The sequence below is a fragment of the Otolemur garnettii genome, unplaced genomic scaffold (genome assembly GCF_000181295.1).
Source record: "Otolemur garnettii isolate 467f Iridium unplaced genomic scaffold, OtoGar3 scaffold00126, whole genome shotgun sequence".
NCBI lineage: Eukaryota > Metazoa > Chordata > Mammalia > Primates > Galagidae > Otolemur > Otolemur garnettii.
In genome coordinates, this window is record NW_003852521.1 from 3,984,848 (window position 1) to 4,008,423 (window position 23,576).

Sequence of the window (23,576 nt, forward strand, 5' to 3'; positions counted from 1 at the left end):
TAAAAAATGGCACAGATTTATTACTTATTCACGTTGTCACAAAAATTGCTCTCAAAAAAAAGTTGCAAAATAATCACACGCCAAAACATGCGTCTGAAAGAATGCGGATGTGCCTTCGTAATAAACAGAGTTAAAGTGAAATGTCAGAGATATCAACTCTCAGACTTCGTACTTAATGAAATCAGACATTTCATATTTAATAACCTAATACCTCAAAGGGATAATGAATGAATTCACAATTACAAATTTTCCAAAGTAAATGTTATATGAAAAGGGACGCTAGGGATTTCCAGTCTGAAAGAAGCCACCTACAGCTGGCCACATAACTGAAGGGAATCCTTAAGCTGGTGTGGTCAGGAAGAGGACAGGTAATAATTTCTCTTTAATAGACACCATTCGGAGAATGTCAGCAATTTTCTGATAGATTTTAAGCATTATTTATCATAAACCTAGTTAAATTACCTATTCAGTAGTCCCATATAAAACACTACTATGATTTGAAGCTAATTCCATGGAAAAGAATTTCTTCATGGATAGAAATTGTTAAGTTAAAAGAAATTAAAAATTTGGAAACTTTTTTAAAGATACATACATACACACACATATGTATCTTGTAAATTTAAAATAAAATGCCAACCATCATGGCTTATGTCTGTAATCCCAGCACTCCGGTAGGCCAACGCAGGTGGATTGCCTGAGCTCAGGAATTCAACACCAGCCTGAGAAAGAATGAGACCCCTATTTCTAAAAAATAGCCAGGAGGGTGGTGCCTGTGCCTTAGTGAGTAGGGTGTCGGCCGGCCCCATATACCAAGAGTGGCAGGTTTGAACCCAGCCCCAGGCAAACTGCAATGAAAAAATAGCCAGGTGTTGTGGTGGGCATCTGTGGTCCCAGCTACTCGGGAGGCTGAGACAAGAGAATCACCTAAGCCCAAGAGCTGGAGGTTGCTGTGAGCTGTGACACCACCGCACTCTACTGAGGGCAACAAAGTGAAACTCTGTCTCTAAAAGAAACAAACAAAAAAATAGCCAGGCATTGTGGCGGGTCACCATAGTCCCAGCTACTAGGGAGGCTGAGGCCAGAGGATCACTTGAGCCCAGGAGTTTGAGGTTGTTGTAAGCTAAGAGACCACGGCACTCTACTGAGGATGAAAGTAAGACTCCGTGCCCCAAAAAAATAAATAAATAAAATGAAAAATGTTAAAATAATTCATGTAATTTTTAAAATTTTAATTTAAAAAATGTATCTATTAAAATCTTCCAAATTTTCAATATCTTTTAACTAACAATTTCTATCCATGAAGAAATTGTTTTCCATGAAATTAATTATGTAGTTCCAAATCAGAGTGTGTTTTATGGGGGATATATGGATGAGCAAAATGGGAAATTTTATGAACATGTTTAGAAGATTAACTGAAGATATACTATGCTGTTTATGGCACTTTAAATATGTCTGACATCACAAATCCTGCGGCACTGCAGTCCCCCATCCCAGGCTGTTAGGACCTGGGTTCCATGGTAGGAGGAGAGTGGCAAGGAGGGAAGCTTGCCTGTGTTTACAGCTGCTCCCCATTGCTAGCATCGCTGCCTGACCCTGCCTCCGGTCAGGTCAGCCACCACATTCAATTCTCATGGAGTTCAAACCCTACTGTAAACTGGGCATGTGAGAGCATGTTGCACTCTCTGTATGAGAATCTAATGTCCACTCCCCAACTCTATGAAAAAATTATCTTCCATGAAACTAGACCATGGTGCCCAAAGATTGGAGACCACTGCTGTAGTCTCTGTGTGTCACACACTGCAGCGTATCTGAGCAATCAGTAACTCTCTCTTCCCTCCCAGGACCACGCAGCAGAAGTGGAAGGCAAGAAGGGAGAACTGCAGAGTCTTCAGGATCACTTAGCCAAGCTGGCTTCTCTGGGCCGAGCAGAGGACCTCCATCTCCTCCAGGGCAAGGCAGAGGACTGCTTCCAGCTGTTTGAGGAGGCCAGCCAGGTCGTGGAGAGGAGGCAGCTTGCCCTGGCCCAGTTGGCAGAATTCCTGCAGACCCATGCCTCTCTGTCCGGGGCTCTCTACCAACTGAGGCAAACGGTGGAAGCAACCAGCAGCATGAATAAGAAACAGTCTGATTTGCTAGAAAAGGACCTCCAAGGTGCTATTCAAGATGCCAAAGCATTAGAATCGACCGCCATCAGTCTCGATGGTGTTCTCACCAAAGCCCAGTACCACCTGAAAAGTGGGAGCTCTGAGCAGAGGACTTCCTGCCGGGCTGCAGCCGATCAGCTCTGTGCAGAGTTAGCGAGGATCCAGAACCTGCTGGGAACCAAGCAGAGCGAGGCAGATGCCCTAGCGATATTGAAAAAGGCGTTCCAAGACCACAAAGAGGAGTTGCTAAAAAACATCGAGGACATTGAAGAAAGGGCTGACAAGGAGAGATTAAAAGAACCGACCCGCCAAGCTCTCCAGCAGAGGTGGGGGAGATGGTTGCAGCCAGCGGTCTCTGTTATTTTGTATTTCTTCTGAATTAACTTTGATAGTACCCTATTTTAAAACGTCTTTTTTAACGTTATGAAGATGAAAATGAATGATTAATTTGAAGTACAAAATTTCTTTGGCTTCCTTTGGGATTTATCTCAGGCTATATACAAGCCGCTCCGAGACCTTACTAACAAGAGAGCACGGAGATCATATTCTCTATTTTCTAAGCAACTTTTTACTGATGGGGAAGGGACTCTTCTTCTGTAACAAGAATGAAGGCAGATGTTGGAGGAGATAAAATGGTGTGAAGTCATTGTCTTATAGAGAGGAACTTACAGAGAGGAAGGCAATGAGCAGCTGTGCAAGGTCTTGTGCTCCTTTAAGCTGAAGCCATCAGCTTGGCAGAGTGGCTCTCCACAACTACTTTTCAGTGCTTGATTAGAGGTGTGGAGAAGGCAGAAAAGTAGGTTTAAGCAAAGTTGGAGTTTTGTCCGGTGAGTTCAATAGGGAAGCAAAAGGGCCACGGGTAAGTTCTCTTAGTAACTTTGACACGTAGTTTTTCCCCCTAAAACTGTATCCTTCTTTTCAATATTTTTCTTTCTTCATAGAACCTTCTTCGCACTAATGTTCTCTGGACCATTTTCTAACGCATTTTCTTTTCAGAGGGCAAAGTAATAGTTGAAATACACTCATTCCAAGATGTCCGTGATAGATAAAGATTATGTTGTTCCTGCCAAGACCATTGCCATTTATTTCCTTTTAACCTCAAACATCAAGCCAAGGCTTTAGTTAGAAAAGACAATAGTTGAGTTAATATCAGCACTGTACACTGGGCTTCTGAGGTTATGCCTCTCATGGGCAATAAACGGTCTTAATAGTTTAGCAATAAATTTACAAACGGGAATGAATGGGATTTGGGAAAGAAAAATCCCCTCCCAAGTAAAGAGAGGACAGGACGCCTAGTGTCACTCACCAGGAGGTCAGCAGTAGCATTGGTGTTGCAGGGTGGCCTGACCCCTCTCCGGCCTGCTCAGACCAAGTAGAGAAGAAATCCTAAAATTGCTGGAGAAGAAAGCCAAGGTTGGTCTGAGGAGCCGTAGCTGTAGCTTTAACAGTGAACTCACCAAAGTCACACGCTGGCTATAAGAAATATTGCATTGAATAAGTGGGCTTATTAAATGCCACTGATACTTATGTTTCACTGGGCCACTTTTGGCAAATCACCTGTTGTCTTATACAGGGAGGATGATGAAAATGCTTACCTCTGGCCACTTTGTTTTGGGAATCAGATGTGATAATCGTGTATACTCACTTTATAAACTCTAATGCATTATACCAAACTCTAAGAATGAAGGAGTCAGTGGCTGCCTCTATGTGGACACTTTGTTCAAATGCCCCAATATTAATAGATTAGGGACAAAATAATGATCGTTTTCTTATGGTACTTTTTTCAATAACGTAGGTACTTTGTTTTAAAGGTATATACTTTTTGTAGAACTCAGTAAAACGATTTTTATTTTGAATCAAATACCTGTGGTCTTTGAATATTATTATTCGTGTGGATTGAAACCCCATGGCCTAGAAGCATTTCTTACTTTCTAATAAGTATTCACCTTTTTGGCCTAGAGGGTCAGCCTTAGTCTTAAAAGTCTCATACCATTAAAGCAAAGTAGAAAGAGAATACAAAATTAATAGATGATTAAAGATAAGTGGTAGAATGACTCTCAACATTTTCTGGGGTACAATCTGAGTTATTTTGCAAAAGTAACTTTAAAAGCATGTTTTATTAATTTAATTGTCATGTTTAAAGGTTTGTTTTGTTTTTTTTTTTTTTTAGCTATCTATAAGTGTGCTTTATGGACTTTTTTTGTGCTTATGCAGAAGAGATCCTAGCTCACTACCTTTCATAACTTAATACTGAAATATTTCAATTCACAGGTTGCGAGTATTTAATCAGCTAGAAGATGAATTAAATTCTCATGAGCATGAATTATGCTGGTTGAAAGACAAAGCTAAACAAATTGCCCAGAAAGATGTAGCTTTCGCACCTGAAGTTGACAGGGAGATAAACCGCTTAGAGGTTACCTGGGATGATACCAAAAAACTAATTCATGAAAAGTAAGTAAAAAACCCAACCTTCCGGGGTTTGTTCTTCACTTCCCACTTACTCTGTGATGTGGGCTATGGACTATTGATTTGCATCCACGTGATTGAGAATTGAATATCTTTGGTCTTCTTACATATTCAAGTGGCTTCAGTAACATTTAAATTTTAGTTCTATAGAACTTTATTAAGGAGGTTGACTTGAGATAATTGCATATGAAATTCAATGCTTAACAGCAGAAGTTGTCGACTATTACAAAGTACAACCCAGAGAGTTTTAAACCTCTGTTTTTCTGTTTTGTTGTTCTTGTTTGTAATTGATGCATAACATAAATGCATTAAATTCGCTTTTGTGAGTGTACAATTGTATGAGTTTTGACAAACTCGTATAGTTACGTAACTATCACCGATCCAGTTTCATGATAACTGTCCTTAGCTCATCTCAATTCCCTCATCTCGTTCCCTCACCTCCAGCCCCTGGCAACCATTGATGGATTTTCTGCATCTATAGTTTTGTTTTTTCTCAGAAGCACATATAAGTGGGGACATATCCAACCGACCACTGTAGCCTGGCTTCTCTTACTTAGCACAGCATGTTGTCGTGCACATCAAAAGTTCATCCTTTTGTGTTGCTGAATATTCCACTGAGTGACTGGAGCACAGTTTCCACTCACTGTCTGATGGGCGATTGTGTTCTTTTCAGTTGGAACAATTAGAAATAAAGCATCTATGAATGTTGAATGTTAAATTTTTGTGTGTACCTAAGTTCTTATTTCACTTGGGTAATCTAAAAGTGGGACTCAGGGTGGTGTAGTAAGTATGTGTTTAACTTCACAAGAAACTGGCAGACTCTTCTGAAGGGGCTACACAATTTACCACTCACATAAGCCATGAGTGAGAGTTACAGCTGCCCCAACACTTGTTATTGAGAAATTTTTATTTTATTGTTTGACATTCTAATAAATATGTAAAGATGTCTGAAAGTGGTTTTTAATTTATATTTCCCTGAGGACTGATAGTGAGCAGATTTTGATGTTACCATCTATATATATTCTTTTTTTTTTTTTTTTTTTTGCAGTTTTTGGCCAGGGCTGGGTTTGAACCCGCCACCTCTGGCATATGGGGCCAGAGTCTTACTCCTTTGAGCCACAGGTGCTGCCCCATATATATATATCTTCTTTAAAAATGTATCAGTTCCAATTTTTCATGTGGGGGAGGATTTTGCTTTTCGTTATTGAGTTTTTTAATGTATCAACACAATTTCAATCAAAATCTCCACAGATTTTTTGTAGAAATTGACAAACTGATTCTAAAACTTACATGTAAAAGCAAGAGACCTACTGGAATAGCCAGTACAATTCTGAAAAAGAATCCGAGGACTCACACTACCTGATTTCACTGTGGTACTGGCTACAGGTTAATCATATAAGCCAATGGAACGAATAGAGTCCAAAACTCGACTCACATATACATGGTCAATGGATTTGTGACAAAGATGCAAAGGCAATTTGATGGAGAAAGAAGAGTCTTTGCAATAAGTGGTGCCGGGACAATTGAACATTCATCTGCATTTTAAAAATGTGCCTCACTTCAACCGTACATTATACCACGTACAAAGGCCCATTAAAGAAAATTGAGAGCATATGCTATAATGTAGATTACTAATGTAGCATTTTTAAATTTAACCATGTTATACAAACATGCCAGGTGATTAAACATTCTCCTAGAATGATTTGTTAGGATTAACTTAGAGGTTGCATAGTGTTCTATTATTAGAATTTATCAGAATTTATTCAATTATTGACCTATTTTTAACATTAGGTTATTTTCACTTTCCCTCCTATTATAAACAGTGATGTGAAGCATATCACTTTGCCTACATCTGACTGCACACAGTGTACCTCTGTTTCTTTGGAAGAGTTTCTAGATGTAAACCTGCTTGCTCAAAGGCGTGTAACTCTTACAAACAAAAACTATCTTCTTATTTTGACAGTTTTTAGGAGATTCATTCTCAATGAAAATTTGTTCCATTAAGATGCAAGAGACAAATTTCATATGTATTTTAGTTACTGAGTGGCATTTTGTTTTGGTTTGTGTTTGGTTTTGTTGTTTTCTCTCCCCTAGTATATGCCATTGTGAAATAATTAAAACTGCATGGAAAAGATGTTTAAAGAGCAAAAACATTAGGTGATCATCTAAGTAAGTCTGAGTTGTCAAGAACACATCTTGCCTCTTTGTCAAGAGTTCATAGATTTCGTTTCAGCGGTTGTGTGCACTCTTCATTTGTGGAGAGTGTTAGACATGAGTGTTAAGTAGGGTTAACTCGCAGCACTATTTCAATTGACATCAGTATGTGGAAATATGGTTTTCTCTTGGTTCCAGCATCCATCTAGGACAGTGGTTCTCAATCTTCCTAATGCCATGACTCTTCAATACAGCTCCTCATGTTGTGGTGACCCCCAACCATAAAATTATTTTCATTGCAAATAATGAATACATTTGTGTAGTGGTTTGCTAGGTCTAATTGTAAGGAACTCTTTGCTTTCCAGACACATGCCACTAAGTGCTGTATTTTCTTAAATCATTACAGCCAGGGTCAATGCTGCGGGCTTATTGATTTAATGAGAGAATATCAGAATTTGAAGTCAACTGTGTCAAAAGTCCTAGAAAACGCCAGCAGTGTGATTGCAACCAGAACTACTATAAAGGATCAGGAGGATCTTAAATGGGCTTTTTCGAAGGTAAAATTCAAAGTATATTAATTTTTTAGATAAATTAGTAAATCTTTTTAGTAGATTTAGTAAATCTTTTTTTTTTTACTCACAAAATGATTCTCTGTACTGTTTTTCTTGTCAGTACATTTAGATGTGGATAATTCATGCTAATAAACTCACCTTTTTTTTTCTAGGAATGTTGATATTTTAGAATTCTAGCAATTCAAAAGTATTATATATATATATATTGATATGGTTAATTATAATATCATTGTTAGATTCTGCATAAGGTCAACCATGACTTAAGTTTCTTGGAGCCAAATGTTTTAATACTCTTGATTTATTGCATATCATATTATTAATTAAGGAAATATTTATGTCCACAGCATGAAACTATCAAGAATGAAATGAATTATAAACAGAAAGAGCTGGACAATTTCACGAGTAAAGGAAAACAGTTGTTATCTGAGCTGAGAAAAATTCACAGTAGTGATTTCAACTTGGTAAAAACAGACATGGAGACCACTGTGGACAAATGGCTGGATGTAAGACGGTCACCTGGGATTCTGAGAACGGTTTAAATGTCACATTTCTCAATCTTATTCTTGGGGCAGAAGATTAATCAAGGATGTGAATTCTGCTTTTAACTTTCAGTGTGCTAAATGCAAAATGATATTCTGAAGAAAAATAGCAACCACATAAAGAGAAATAGTGGCCACATAAAGTTTAAAAATAGTAAAAAAAGTATTATCAGTTTCACTTGATAGCTTCCATCCTAACAAATTACTTTAAATCTTTTTCTTTTTAAAACTCTGAAACTAGGGATAAAAAGAGAATAATTGTTTATAAATATAGAGTATTAAACCATAATATATAATAATTTAATGTCATAAGTCTATAATTTTGCATAAGAAAATATTGTACTTACAGTTTACATCTTTGAGTTTTAGTTAGCGTTCTGTCACTTACTAGCTATGGACCATAAATCAAGTCACTTGATCTCTCTGGAACTGTACATATCAATCCATACATATTGTACATTACCTTCCAGCTCAGCATTACAGTGATTCTGTTGTCCCATTATCAATATCTACATTCAGAATTTTAATTTACATTGGATTCCCTGATTTAAGCTAAATTTGTCAAACATTGATTTTTGTGTAATATAATCAAATAATTTGAAAACAACTGAAAACCCAAAATGCTTCCACTTTTTAAAGAACATACTTATTATAGGAAGAGTGTTAAGCCATAATACTTTAAATATTCAAAGTTGGTAGACTTATAGCAATTAACACATAGACTTGCTATAAAGACTTATAGTAATTAACATATCTATGTTAGTATATAATATCATGTGTGTTTCAGTCTAATTAATGCCCATTGCTATACCTTAGCATTAAACGTGCTTATTGTATTACTTCCAAAAATAGAGTACTTCCCTAGGTGAACCTTGATCCTGTAGAATTCAACCTTATTTTATAGCAGATTTCAACTTGTTGTTAGTTATCCCAATTTACAGAGGAAAATCTAATGTCTCTGTCATTCTGATAATGCTCTCAACATCAGTCTATATAATTGCCAGCATTTACATTTATCAGGCGTACTAATTAACTTATAACAAGTTTTATAAAATCTTGTCAGTCACCTTCACCTTCCTGATGAAGGTAGCACCAGCATTTCCCATGCTTGGTGGGGGACTGGCACCCCAAGGCTGCAGGCTGTTAATGCCCTGGCTTCTGTCTTCCATCCCAGTTCTCAGAGAGAGTTGAAGAAAGCATGGAGAGGCTGAGGGTCAGCCTGTCCATCTGGGATGAGGTGCTTTTAAGCAAAGACGAGATCGAGGGATGGTCAAACAACTCTGTCCCACAGCTGGCAGAGAACGTCACCAACCTAAATGACAGCCTCAGAACCGAAGAATTTCTTAAAGAATTCGAGGTAAATTGACTGTACTTAGATAGGGGAGAGGGTAGTACGCTGTTGACAGAATATTAAAAAAAATCGTCATTTTTTAAAGTTCATTCTTTTTGGAGTCATGTAAGAGTGTTGTAAAATTCTTACTACATTTTCCTATTTACTTGAAATTTAAATGCATTCTGGGGAAGAGGCTTTTTGCATTTCTATCACTTTTTAGTTGGGGAAAAAGTGAAATTCCATTGCTAGAAAATTCCATTGCTAGAAAAGTAAAATTCCATTAAAATCTATGGTTATTCCCATTTATCTGAAAATATGGCACCTTCTTACTTGAAAACCAAATTGAAAGTGTAATTTACTATACTTGATCTTAGCCAAAAGGCTGAGAAGTGATGAAAGTGTAATTTAATTAATATTTAGTATCTATGTTTATTTATTCAAAAAGAAGAAATTGTTTACCAAATATCAGCCACGTGCCATTATTATTTCCACTACCTTTTCAGAAATGGTAGAATATTTGAGATTGGAGGGTCCTAGGCTTCTGTGGAGTCTCTAGTCGCCAGTTGACTTTAAACTCCTTTTATTCCCATTTCTTAAATTCATTTATTCACGTATTCATCACATTCTTAATGGGCACCTACAACATGTCAGGCAGTATTTTAGACTCTGAAAATATAATAGTAAATGAAAGTCCCTTAAGGAATTTATACTATAATATATATTATCTGTAAAATGTCAAGTAGTAATTGGGCTGTGATTAAAAATAAAGCAGGGAAAGGGGAAGGAGAATGAAAAGATAATGACTTTAGTTTAAAAAATATATAGGTAGAGATTCTAATTCCCTCCTAGGCTAATTGTAGCTTAAGAATACGGGGAGGGGGGAGGACAAGAGGAGAGGAGGAAGGTGGATGGGGGGAGGGAGGGTGATTGGTGGGATGACCTCTATGGTTTATCTTACAAGGGTACAAGTGAATCTTTCTAAAAGTAGAATATAAATGTCTTAATACAATAACTAAGAAAATGACATGAAGGCTATGTTAATCAGTTTGATGAAAATATTTCAAATTGTATATGAGAACACCACACTGTACCCCATGATAGCATTAACGTTCACAGCTATGATTTAATAAAAATAAATAAAAATATAGGTGAACAAATTGTGCTACCTAAATTATCTAGCTGTCTTGAACCCAAAGGACATTCTAGATATTTTATAATCCAGTTCCAATTTCTAAAGGTGATCAGAAGCGGAGGAAATTGCTCAGGATGAAAGGACGGTCGGGGGCAATGGTAGCACAGTCTTTAGTTGTTTCCTCGATGCTCTGATGGTGGCTTGGGTTGGATCCAGATCACATCACCTTGCAAAAGTTGATCAGAGTCCTGTCCTTGGAGAGGCATAGAGGCGAGGCAGCTGTTAAACCAGCCGGCTTCTACCGACCCAGGGAGCCTGTGTGCATCAGACCCACATGTCGTATGCCCGGGTTGCGACACTCACAGAAATGGCTTTTATGTGTTAGTGACTGTCTGTGTGACACATTAGCTAATTAAATCAGTGAACTGGCTTTGGCCCAATACCTAACAAGGTCATTTCTGCTACAGTGTTGGGAGCGTGTGCAGGCAAATAGGGATGATCCCTTAACCGACTAAGGTGCGTAGCCAGCTTCTGGAAAAAAAACAGCAGGCCTCACAGTTAACTCATCACATCCTACAGTAAATATATCACTATTTGAACTGAAGGAAACTGGAAGTTTGTTAGTGTCCACAAACCCCAAAATACCATTTGTAAGTCAAAAGGAATAATTTTATTAAATGTTCCTTTCTGGCCCCAAACAATTAATGAAGGTTACAGCCATCTGCTTTGTTCAAAAATAATTCTTTGTTCTTTTCTATATTTTATACACAAAAAATGGCAAAATGTTATATGGTAACTTCCTACTTAACTTGATTTCTGCTTTGATACCCTGTAAATCATTATCGGAAAGGCTTTTCTACATATGACACTTAGCCTGCTGACATGAGGCTCTCGCAGCGTGTATCTGCTTCGAAATGTTTCTTTAAGAGTTTCTTGCTGTCATGGCGACCTGAAGTTAATGAATAGCTGACAGTTAGCCTGTTGAAAATCTCCACTGACTCAAGACTTTTGGTTAGTGTTTTATTTTTTCCAGGAACTTTTTTTCTAATAAGAGAGTAGAGAGAAAGTTCTGCACACTCCTTCACATTCCAAGGGAACATTAATCGTCATGTGTTTCCACATTCGTAAATAATGACAGCCCTCAGAAGATGAAACAGGGACTGTTTTTTTAAGTGGGGGGATTTTGAAAAAGTTGGTTCTCTGAATTTAATGCCAAATACAGCATGTCAGTGTTTTTGATTAGTTATGCTTCTCCGCTTTGTCTTTGATTTTGCCAGTCTGAAGTTAAAAACAAAACGTTGAGATTGGAAGAGCTGTATTCCAAAGTGAACGACCTCAAAGAACTGACCAAAAATCCAGAGACACCACCAGACCTGCAGGTAAGAATCCATCAGTGTCTCTCCGTGTGTCTGCCTCTCTCTCTTTGCTTCTCTCTCTGAAAAAAAAAAAACATATTATATATCTTCATTGTTATCATCATAATTCCAAGAAAACGTGGATTTTACCATACATGGGGTCCAAATATTAACATCTTTAGAATCCCTTGGACTGCTGTTGATAGCATATTCCCAACTCAAATACTGGAGTCAGAGCAATTCTTTTTTCTTCTTTCCCTTCTAAATTTTGGGAGCACTATCAGCCGGCTTAGCCTTGTGGACCATTTTATGTCTAGGCAGAAACAGAGACCCTATGAATGGATATTGGTGTGCATAGCGGTATTTTCCTAATGCCCGTAACGGATAACTGTGTCTGGGGGGATCACCACTGCAAATGTTGCTTCATGGCCCTTCAGATGTCACGGATTCACAGTGACCTTGAAGCAGGACAGGGTAGGGCAGTGTTTGCCAGGAGACCTCAGCCGCTTCAGTGCCCCAGCCTTCGAGACATCTGGCTTGGTGTGTCTCCCTCGGCTGCCAGTCCCAGAGGCTCCAGGCTGAAGGTCCTGCTGAATCCCTTCTTCCTCCGTGTTTGTCGCGGCCTTCGTGGATTTTTCTCTGCATTTCTTTCCTCTTAGCGTGCCTTCGCCTTTGACTTGTACTAACCTATCGATCTAGCTTGATCCGTTGTGCTTTCCCTCTGACCCGATACTTCTTAGCCATCAGGTAGTACCATGGATGGGGGTATACATGCACAGGAGTACTAGAAATTTCCCTGAAGCAAGAAAAGGAAAGGGGTGCTGATCATATAAAGAACTGAAAAGGGAGTGCCCATGCATTCACCTGTGTCGAGAGAGTCAATAGGCCACAGTTGGGCCGGGCACAGCAGCTCACACCTTCAATCCCAGCACTCTGGGAGCAGGCAGGAGGAAATTGCTTGAGTTCAGGAGTTCGAGTCCAGCCTGAGCAAAAGTGAGACCCCACCTCTACTAAAAATAGGAAAACTAGCTGGGCGTCATGGTACGTGCTGTAGTCCCTGCTACTTGAAAAGCTGAGGTAGAAGGATTGCTTAAGCCCAGGATTTCATCATTGCCACTGTGCTCTCCTCCCTCCTCCCTGTCTCAAAAAAATTTTTAAAAGACATTGCCTACAAGTCACAAAGCATCCCAACCCCTGGCCCTTAAAAAAAAAAAGGCAGCAATTGGACCTTTGCAAAGATTGAGGCAGAATCTTGGGAAGGATGTACCACTGGGCCCTGTTCTCTCTCTGACATGTGCACACACACGTCCTCCCCTCTGTGTCACCCAAGGAGGAGATGTGCCTTACCTTACCTACGGCTAGGCAGAAGGGTTTCAGTATCACCTAAAGAACGGGACAATCCCCTGCCTCTGGCAGGTGCAGGAGTTTGGTTAGTAACCTCCTGAGTGACAGGCAGGCTGGTTAGCTGCTGTATTTACAAAGGGGGAATGATTGTTTGGAGTGGCCCCACCCAGAGATAGTTAGTGGCGAGGAAAATACACATGTGTGGCCTTAAGCAAAGGAAGCGCCCTCCCTGGGGGCACATCTTAGGTTGTATGAGACACTACTCAGAGGGTAGACAGAGGCAGCAGCAAGAAGGTGAAAGGAAGCCTGCAGGCTGAGCAAGGAAAGTGAGGAGCCAGACAGGAGCGGTTACCACATCTGGGGCTGCACTGAGGTCCCAGGATGAGGGGCGTCAGGAGAACACGCAGCCCAAGGTGCCAGGGGAGAAGGAGTGAACAGCAAACCTCGGCCAGCCTATGGAGCCCAGAGCAACCACCTGGGAGTCAGACAGTCACTTAACTTCTGCCGGTTCAGGCTGACAAAGGTCAGAAGCCCTGCAGCACAGAAACAAAGTGAAGAAAGAGAAAAAGAGCTGCTTGGCTTTCTCCTTGCCGCATAACTGGGCTGGAGAGAAGCAAGGATAAAAAGCCTTAGCTTTAAATTCAAAGTTTTAACTACCAAATAGGCCTGGATGTTTGAATTGCACGATTGAGACTGTTTTGCATTTTATAGTGACTATCAAGTCCTTTTACTATATAGGGGTCTGGCGAAGTCAGCCCTTCTGGAATATTTCATCAGGGAGGAGAAAGAAAGAACTGAAGGCGGCGTTTTGGTCGCCTCCGTGGTAGGCCCCATAGAAGTGTAACTCCAGAATTGGTTGTCACCTCCCTGTAACCTGTAACCTCAGTCAAAACTGCCACTTTTATATCCAATGTTAACTGTAATCTCTACTGTACTCTTTCTATGCTTCCCATCACTTAAAATGCTTGGCAACTGTGCCAGCCGCCTTTTCTTCTCAGAAAAAACACATCAGCATTGGCTCTGGCTTCTGAGGTCAAGCTTCTGAGTTTTTGACAATCTGGAGGTGAACAGAATTCCCACTGAATAAGTGTTCTGGGCTCCCCTCTCCCCAGGCCTTCAATAAAATCTTGCTTTCTATTTAGTTTATGGAGGCAGACTTAAGGCAGAAGCTGGAGCATGCCAAAGAAATTACTGAAGTAGCCAAAGGAACCTTGAAAGATTTCACTGCTCAACGTACACAAGTGGAGAAATTTATTAATGACATAACAGCATGGCTGGCAAAAGAGGAAGAGTCAGTGATGAACTGTGCCCAGACTGAGACTTGTGAAGGGCTGAAAAAAGTCAAGGTAGGTAATAAGCCATCATCTATGGCTTCCATTTGAATAGAAATAGCGGTTCTTCTGTTGTGTGGTGACTATAATAGAAAATATGTTCTCTGCTCTCCGTTACCCCAGTAAGCACCAGACCAACTTATTCATGACATTAATTGCCGCAAAATAAGCAGTAGGTGAAGAACTGAATGCAGGTGTTTAGAAATCAAAGAATAAAGCATGTGTTGGTATAATTATTTTTTTAGTAAAAAAAGTGAAGTCTGATAGAAAAATATTTGACTTTTAGTGAATTTTCCAGCTTGAATATTAGCTAGCTTTTCATTAGTCTGTCTATATTAATGGATGGCACTCCGGATCAACTTCTGTAAAGGATGTGCATTGTGTAGGCTTTTCAACAGAATGTATTCTGTTATCTTTTAGTGTATCTTCTTACTGGACTTGAGGCTCAGGGCCTATATTTTTAAATTAACTACTGATGCTTTGGGTGTGGCCTGTGACTCTGAAACAGAGCTCAAGTGGCCTTAGTGAAGAATGTGAACTGTGGCAGTTTCCAGCCAAGTGACTAAACCCCAAACCATGGACCAGGATCCATTAGAACCTAATCGATTTCCTTGAAATACTAGACAACATCTCAATTCCCAGCCACTTTGCAACCCCTGTTTGTTCCTAAGGAGAAATGGTAAAATTATGAATGAATAACTATGGACCTGTCACACATGCTCAAAACCCCCAGCAACATGTGTTTGCTACTGAGTGGATTTTAACAGCGTTGATTTAAGATTTTAAAAAAAGAAGAAATACCATCATGGAGTAAATGGAGTATTTCTCCCGAGTGTGATGAATGTTCTTCACGATGCACTTTTAATCTGTAGGATATACAAAAGGAACTGCAAAGTCAGCAGAACAGCATCAGCTCTACCCAGGAAAACCTCAACGGCTTGTGCCGCAAGTACCACTCGGCCGAGCTAGAGACCCTGGGCCATGCAATGACCAGGCTGATAAAGAAACATGAAGCTGTGAGCCAGCTGTGCTCCAGAACCCAGGCCAGCCTGCAGGAGTCACTAGAAAACCATTTCAATGGTGAGTTCTCAGGGCCCTTAGCATGAATAATTTGTTTATGAGAAGGAATCCAAAACAAATGCACCCAGACAGGGCCAGCAAAAGTTTGCGAAAACTTTCCAGAAAGATTATCAGTTTAAATTCACTTATGTTTTGAGACTTGAGCAAAAGAAGTGCTGTGTTCGGGCTCTCGCCCTATGCAGGATTCCTCTTTTTTTCCTGACAAAGCAGGAATGCACCATTTGATGATTCTGAACTTGATTTGGGTTTTCTGCCTACTGCTCACATGTATGGAAGGTAACTTCCATGGCTCGGGTGGCCAGCAGCCACTGTCCAGTAACTACTCAAGGGTTCTGTGCCATGATGAAGCGACACAATAAGCATGACTGTTAGTACAGGCTATGAAACAGGGGAAGCCACACAGTCTAAGAATTACCTGTCCCGTCCCCGCCTCTGCTCTCACACACTTGTCCCTGTGCTGTGATGTGGAGGCCTGAGGAGGCTCCAAGCCAATGTAGTAGAACAAGGAGATGGTTCCACTTGTTCCATAAAAATAGCTCTAATGTCCCTGGAGCAATGCTCCCCTTGCATTCTTACATATCCAGGCAATTAATTCTCTTTCTTTACCAAAAGAAAGAAAAACAATGTAAAATCAGACAGTCCAGGAACACAAGCTTCAGTCTTTTCTCTGAGATAATTTACAGCCCTACCATGGACACTCATGGTGGTGGATCATGCTGTTTTAGTTTCTATATTGTCATTTTCTTCATGGAATATTTTGGAAGGTAAGAGGAGATGGGTTAACGGCCAGAAATATTTCACTGTGGTAATCCCAGAAGCTCATTCAATGTTTTGCTTTATTCCTGATTTTCATTACTTCCAAAAGAGTCTATGCGGGAATTCCAAGAATGGTTTTCAGGAGCAAAAGCAGCAGCCAAAGAATCATCAGATCGAACCGGGGACAGCAAAGTTTTGGAGGCAAAGATCCATGACCTTCAGGTACGGAAGCCGCCATCCTTTTTCTCCTTCCCAAACTGTGCCCTAGTACTTTTGGATCAGACTTAAATTATCATAGTTTTCAAATCTTGTTTGAGCCCATCTCTTCTTCTTCCCTATAACAGAATTGGGCTTATTGAGTCAGAAGGAGAGACAGGTGATGTGAAAAGTGGTTTGAGAAAATAAATTGGAGCTCGAGAACTTCTAGATCCCTTTCTTCTTTTTAGCCTGTTGACCATCCTTTGGAATTCATTCAAAATAACCTGATTTAGTTTTTGGAGCAATAAAATTATAAATAGCTATATCTGTGTTATATCATTGTTATATAAGAATTTTGAAAAGAAGGGGAAGACAGAGCATGAGGTTTTTGAAAAATAACTCATGGTCTAAATTTGAAGATAGGATATATATTGGATTAAAGTAACAGGCATTATAGGTTGTAAAGGTTTTACTGACTGTGAAAAATATATGAATTCAGGAAAGAAAAGGCTATGGTGAAGCAGAGGAAAGAAATTATTTATAGAGGACTAGGTTCATAGGAGGTTTTCACCAAGTTTTTCCAACAGCTAATCTGAGAAAGGCACTATGTTAAATACTGTAAAAAAAAAAATTGAAAACTACAATAGCCATGAGGTTTTGTGGTGTGATGGATGATGGAAATGATATAGATAATTCATTATATTATAAATCAGGGCAGAAAGATTATAAAAGAAGCTGAGTTTGTGGGAAGTATAGTAATCGTCTCCTTTTAAGCTTGAGATGCAGTGAACTCCACAAAGAAATGTCTGAGTAACAATTTAAATGCCACTGTGGAGCCCTGGGGAGCTCTGACATTCTCAGATTCTTTAGCTTTGTTGAATCCATGCATAGATCCTCTAAGAGAGAGGTGCTTACCAAGAAAAGAAGGGAGCTGAAGACTGGATTTTGTGTGCAGGATGGATCAGAGGAGGAGGAAAAGGGCTGGAAGCAGCTAACTAGTTAGAGTGCTGTCACATTAACGTGAAGGCAGCAGAGGCTGGACCGGCCGGACGGTGAGAATGGGGAGAGACAGAGAGCGAGACCTTGATGAGAATACCTTTTATTCCAGCTCGATGGTGTTCATATTTTGTCCCCAGTGGTCCCAGCAGCCGGCTGGCCCATCAGGAGCCTTGATTATATCCAACTATATGCCTCGTTCCCACTCCAGCCGCCTTAGAGTTTTTTTTTTCCTTTGGACTCAGCTATTCTTTCTGGCTCTGCTATCTCAGCCCACAATTGTGATGAATCTTCCCATGCATTAGAGTCTCTGAATAATTGCAAATGTTTCATATTACTTTTATTTCCTGAAACAGAACATTTTGGACTCAGTCAGTGATGGGCAGAGCAGGCTTGATGTGGTGACTCAAGAGGGACAAACTTTATATGCACATTTGTCTAAACAAATTGTCAGTAGCATTCAGGAACAAATCACAAAGGCTAATGAGGAGTTTCAAGCCTTTCTGAAACAGTGCCTTAAAGACAAACAGACGCTTCAAGACTGTGCTTCAGAACTTGGCAGGTAAACTGTTTTGATAAATGTCGATTTCATCATACACCAAATGAGTTTTTGAAGACTTAGAGGAAAAGAGTCATGTGAATAAGCAAATAACATGTGAAATTATGAGTTCAAATTATAATAAGCTTTGATCTTAAGTGCAGTTAGGACAGTAATCCATTGCCCAAACTCTGAACTTATCATTTGGATTTATTTTCAATATAGAAAAAGACAAAGGAATCACATTCACTATTAATTAAAAATAACATAAATGCATATAATTTTTGTCTATTCGGTTAACTCAAAGTATTAGATAGGTTTTAGATTATCCCAGCCTTTTTTTTTGCAGTTTTTGGCCAGGGCTGGGTTTGAACCCACCACCTCCGCATATGGGGCTGTTGCCCTACTCCTTTGAGCCACAAGCACTGCCCTATCCAAGCCTTTTCCGTGCATCCACTTCTGCTGGGATAGACTCATACCAAGAAAGTAACTATTAAATTCTATAGATCAAGATTCCAATCAGTAATATATGTTAATGAGAGTGAATATAGAATTAGAAGGAAGGGAAATTCATTATTTGGAGGAGAAAACATATCAGTATAATCAAATTTACTGCCTTTCTGGTGGCAGAGTGATTTGCCCAACTCTTGTCCGGTGTTCTTAATGAGTTTACATTGTTTCTGAAACTTGGATCTCTATTGCTATATTCAAATTCCCTTAAGAAATAAAGAAGCAGAGTCCACTTTCCCTCCTGTTCCCAGGACTTCCACTGCCCGACTTATCCACTGGTCACAATTGAAGGGTCTTTGTAGTAAAATACAAAATTAAATGCAGGCTGGGTACAGTGGCTCGCGCCTGTAATCCCAGAACTCTGGGAGGCTGAGGCGGGGGACTCCTTGAGCTCAGGATTCCAGAAAAAATTAAGTGCACATTGACATAGTAATGTGATCTTACTGGTAATTGCTAGTTATGAAGTCAATTCAGCTAGACGAGTTGATACTTTTTCTGCTTGCATTTCAAAAGAAATTGCCATGATTTATCATTTTGTTACTGAAGTAAGTAATGATTTGGTTGGACTTATTATTGAGGGTTTTTTTTTTCTCATAACTTGAAAATTCACGAGATCTTAATTGTCATATACAAGACGTTTGACCTCAGAGACTAGAACTTATCTATTATAACAAGCACATCATAAGAATTTCTCTAAAGCCTTTCTTTTCTTTAGCTTTGAGGATCAGCACAGAAAACTAAACTTATGGATTCATGAAATGGAAGAAAGGTTAAATACAGAAAACTTGGGAGAGAGTAAACAACACATTCCTGAGAAGAAAAATGAAGTTCATAAAGTTGAAATGTTTCTAGGAGAACTACTAGCTGCACGGTATGATCCAGGCGTGAATTGGCCCTTCAGGTGCTCCCACGCTGTAGACTGGGTGGTTGGTTACTGGGTTTTGGTGTTGGTTGGTTGGTGACTGTGGTTTGTCCCTGTCCCTGCATGTCTAGAATGATCATGCCGCATTCTTCACAGTGCTGTGAACTTCTGAAGAGTGTGCAGGGTGGGAGTTAGGAGCAAATCTCCATTCCAGTCCCTCTTCTCTTTGCTCAAGAAATTGGGCGGGTCACTTGTCTCCTGTAACTCTGGGTTTCAGCCTTTAAACAGTGTGTTAATTATACTGTATTCCCCTCTATGGGGTTATTGTGAGGATCAGTTAACATAACGTGAAAGTTGATATGAAGAAAAGTAAACCTTACATTCACAGTGACCAAAAGATACAAAATTAGTGCTGTAGACCACAAATTCCATGTATTCTTCACACATTTCAGCCTCCCATTCCATTTTCCACCCACCTAGTCTCATAATATTCTTAGTAAAGTGAAACTTATGGTCATTAAATTTGACTCTACTTGTGGTTCTTATTCTCCACTGCAATATACATGAAGTCTGACAGTTAAGTTTGCAAATTCATCTTAGAAGTGCTACATACTTCATTGTTTATATAATGACAGTCACCTTCAAAACATTCCTCTTACAAGGCTGTGCATTGATGCCAGCACCTCATTCACCCTTCAAAGCAATTTGGAAATCTTTTTCTGGAATGGCCATCAGAGCTGTTACCCTTGATGTCCTGAATGTCATCAAAATGTCTTCTTTTCAATATTTCCTTTATCTTAAAGTATACAAAAAAGGCACTGGGGGCGAGATCAGGCAAGTAGGCTGAGTGTCCCAATACAGTTATTTGTTTACTGGCTAAAAACTGCCTCCCAAACAGTACTATATGAGCTGGTGCATTGTTGTGATGCCAGAGCCATGAGTTGTTGGCCAAGATTTTCCATTAACTGTTTCTCTATCTGTGTTTACTTGGCTTGCTATGCTTTTCACGGTCTGCCAATGACTCTGATGCATAATTTGATGAATTCTTGCCGTGATTTTGTCAGTTCTACTCATTACTGGATGGCCTCATCTCTCTTCATCAATGACACTTTCTCTGCCCTTTGTACTCTGCCGTTTTCTCCATGGCATTATCCCCATAAACTTGGACTAACCTATCCCTGATTTCCCTTCCAGTCTTGCCATCTTACCAAATTTTATGACAAGAAATTTATGAATGTTTGTTCATTGCTCTAATTCAAGCTCCAACATTCTTGTGAGGGCACACAAAAACATGCAATGACATAATGAACACTAGCCAGCAAGACACCACTGCACATTGAAACTGAGATGATCACAGCACTTAAGACATGGCAAGGAAACGCATGAGCACTTAAAAAAAAAAAAAAAGGCTTTTGAAAGAAACTTCTTTTGCCCCAGTTTGTCTCTGCCCAATATTGTGTTGGATCCTGGGGATCTAAGTTGAATTTAATAGTACTGGCTGCAGAAGGGACAGCCCTGTGGATAGAGACAGGTGCTATCCAGGTATCAGAGTGAGACAAGGAGCAGAGGGAACATGCAAGGAGTTGTCACTCTCCACCTCCCTAAGCAGTTGCTCATGCTTCCTAGGGGTGCCTGAGCTGAGTTCTAAAGAGGCAACCAGGAACAAAACAGAGAATGGCAGGAGGATTTTCAAAAAGATGGCATCTCCATGTCTACACAAAATTGCAGAGTGTTTGGGGAATTTTAGGGAGCTTTGCATCAGTAGATGCAAGAGAGGATTAGAGCATTCAGTAGGAAGAGAGATGCTGGAGATTAGCTGGGAGAGGTAGTCGGGCCCATTTCTGACCTGAATTCCTACTGATGTGGTCCCTTCTATGACCGCCATTTGGATGTGGGCACAGCACAGCTGACACTACATCCCCTGACTTGTCCCGGCTGCTCTGAGTGAGACCATACGAGAATGCAGGCAGCCAACAGGTTCCCAGTGGCTCTATTTTAAAGGCATGTCAGCTATGAGCTTGTGTCTGGTTACTGCTCCAATGTCAACAATCATTTGTCACTCCTCCCCTGCACTCCAGAATGACGGAAATAAGATTTTTTTTCCTGTGTTTTTTTACTTAGTGAGTCTCTCGATAAGCTTTCCCAGAGAGGGCAGCTTCTGAGTGAAGAAGGCCACGGAGCTGGGCAAGAAGGCCGCCTGTGCTCCCAGCTCCTTACAAGCTATCAGAACTTACTCAGAATGACCAAAGACAAGCTCCGGAGCTGCCAGGTGGCCCTGCAGGAGCATGAGGCACTGGAGGCTGCGCTGCAGAGCATGTGGTCCTGGGTGAAGGCTGTTCAGGACAGACTGGCTGGGGCAGAGAGCACCCTCGGGAGCAAAGATGCTTTGGAAAAACGGCTGTCACAAATACAGGTACGTGCGGCACCAGCCAGACCCCGACAGGTGTTTGCCTTGGGTCCTGATTGTTCTGTGAGCTCCTAAATTAGGAGTGTGTGGTCTAAATGGAGAAATCAGCCACAGGGAAATGAAGGGATCACTTTCCTTTATGTAAAGAAAGTGTTTTACATATTTTTGTTTTAATAGCTTTAAACAATGTTTCATTTCATTTAGTTAACATTCAGTAAACGTTACTGAATAGCTACTCAGCTCCAAGCACTATGAAAGTTACTGGGAGTAGGAAGATAGAAACTAGGCCTCATTTCCTAGGAGTTCACAATCTAGCGGGAGAGACCACCCTATAAGTTGTGTGCAGTGGCTTCGAACAAGTATGTGTCAAGGGCACAAAGCAGGTCACCAACGTGGACTGTAGTCAGTGACCTTGAGAGGGAGGAATTAGCCAGGCAATGAAGATAGGGGACTATTGGCTTTTAGACAGGTGTGTCTTCATTTTTAAAATAATGTCTTTTGACTCTTTGAAATGGAAGTCAACAAAATTATAATTTCTAGGGTAGTGGCCCAGAGTTTTCGAAGAATATAAATTGGAGTTAATCTTTGACTCCCAGACTCCCAGATATCTAATTTTAAGGATACCATTATATTGCAAGAGGGTCCAGAACCTGTTCTTATTTTCATTTTAGGATGATAAAGTGTTGTCTACCTTATTTCTCATGGGAAACATGACCATTTTTTAAAATAGCAGAAAGTTTTTGTATTCCTACTGATGAGTGTTCATTATTCCTTCCTAGGATATTATCTTGATGAAAGGTGAAGGAGAAGTTAAGTTGAACATGGCCATTGGCAAAGGGGAACAGGCCTTGAGAAGTAGCAACAAAGAAGGTCAGAAGGTGATTCAGACCCAGCTAGAGACCCTTAAAGAGGTGTGGGCTGACATCATGAGCTCCTCCATCCGTGCTCAGAGGTACAGAGTTTATTTTTAGTGTTTATTTGCCTAAGTAAGATTCAGTCCTTAGTAAAATGATGGGGTAGGGCTGAGGTGTCCTGGGGTAGAATTTCCAACCACGTTCTTTGTATCTGCATTTAACATTTACATCTCTCCTCATATCTCTCGTGGAGTCTTACAAATAAGATGGGCTCAGTAAAATAGAGCCATTCAGATCATCAAAGCAATGATATATGTTCTTTAATAACTTTAATAAATTTTAGCTTTTGAAGGGAACATAGCTGTTGGCAACAGTTAAGCTTAAGTATAAATCTCTTACTTAACCAGAAGGAATAATACCACCCACACTAGATTTGTAGGAAATGTGTGGGGTAGTTTTGATTGTCACCATGTCAGGGCTATCCCTGGCATTTAATGACCAAGCCATGGAAACCTAACGTCTTGCAAAATATGGAATATTCTCCCAGAACTGACAGTCAGTCCAGACAGAATAGAGACCAGCCATAGAACCTCTATGGAAAGCACTGTACCAAACACTGAAGAGGAAATAGAAAAGATGCTGACCGCTATCCCAGCTGGTGTTTGGTTGTTATTGTTGTTGTATTTATGAGTGGATGGTTTCTACCTCTCTCTCTCTGCTTGGAGTGTCTGCACATGTTCTGACTGGTTCTTGGACAAATGACTATTGGTCAGAATCATACTAAAATACATCCCAGGAGGCATATTCTGAAGGTTATATATACTGTCAGACACTGACCAAGTGGATTCCTAAAGTTATCATAACAAATAGATGAATAGAAGATTGAAGTTCATCAGAAAACAAAACAAAAAACCCGACTTCAGTAGTCCACCATAATGTGAACAATAAGCCCTGCTTACAGCTAAAATTTGGAATTCTGTTTTGTTTTATTTTGTTTTGCTTTTG

At 40.0% G+C, this 23,576-nt stretch overlaps 1 protein-coding gene across 10 annotated transcripts in view; it reads left to right on the forward strand.

Moving 5' to 3' along the window:
• The window catches only part of SYNE1 (spectrin repeat containing nuclear envelope protein 1), a 448,631-nt gene that overhangs the window by 187,382 nt on the left and 237,673 nt on the right, over window positions 1-23,576 (forward strand). For all 10 annotated transcript variants that reach the window (XR_002775281.1, XM_023517949.1, XM_023517955.1 and 7 more), the window contains 13 exons: window positions 1,842-2,470; window positions 4,416-4,595; window positions 7,171-7,321; window positions 7,681-7,839; window positions 9,050-9,232; window positions 11,618-11,719; window positions 14,182-14,385; window positions 15,243-15,450; window positions 16,316-16,428; window positions 17,757-17,962; window positions 19,164-19,319; window positions 21,432-21,723; window positions 22,497-22,669. Coding sequence is in view for 9 of the 10 variants with exons in the window: in XM_023517949.1 (XP_023373717.1) it covers window positions 1,842-2,470; window positions 4,416-4,595; window positions 7,171-7,321; window positions 7,681-7,839; window positions 9,050-9,232; window positions 11,618-11,719; window positions 14,182-14,385; window positions 15,243-15,450; window positions 16,316-16,428; window positions 17,757-17,962; window positions 19,164-19,319; window positions 21,432-21,723; window positions 22,497-22,669 (2,756 nt within the window). In the remaining variant the exon portion in view is untranslated. The remainder of the gene's footprint in view (window positions 1-1,841; window positions 2,471-4,415; window positions 4,596-7,170; window positions 7,322-7,680; window positions 7,840-9,049; window positions 9,233-11,617; window positions 11,720-14,181; window positions 14,386-15,242; window positions 15,451-16,315; window positions 16,429-17,756; window positions 17,963-19,163; window positions 19,320-21,431; window positions 21,724-22,496; window positions 22,670-23,576) is intronic.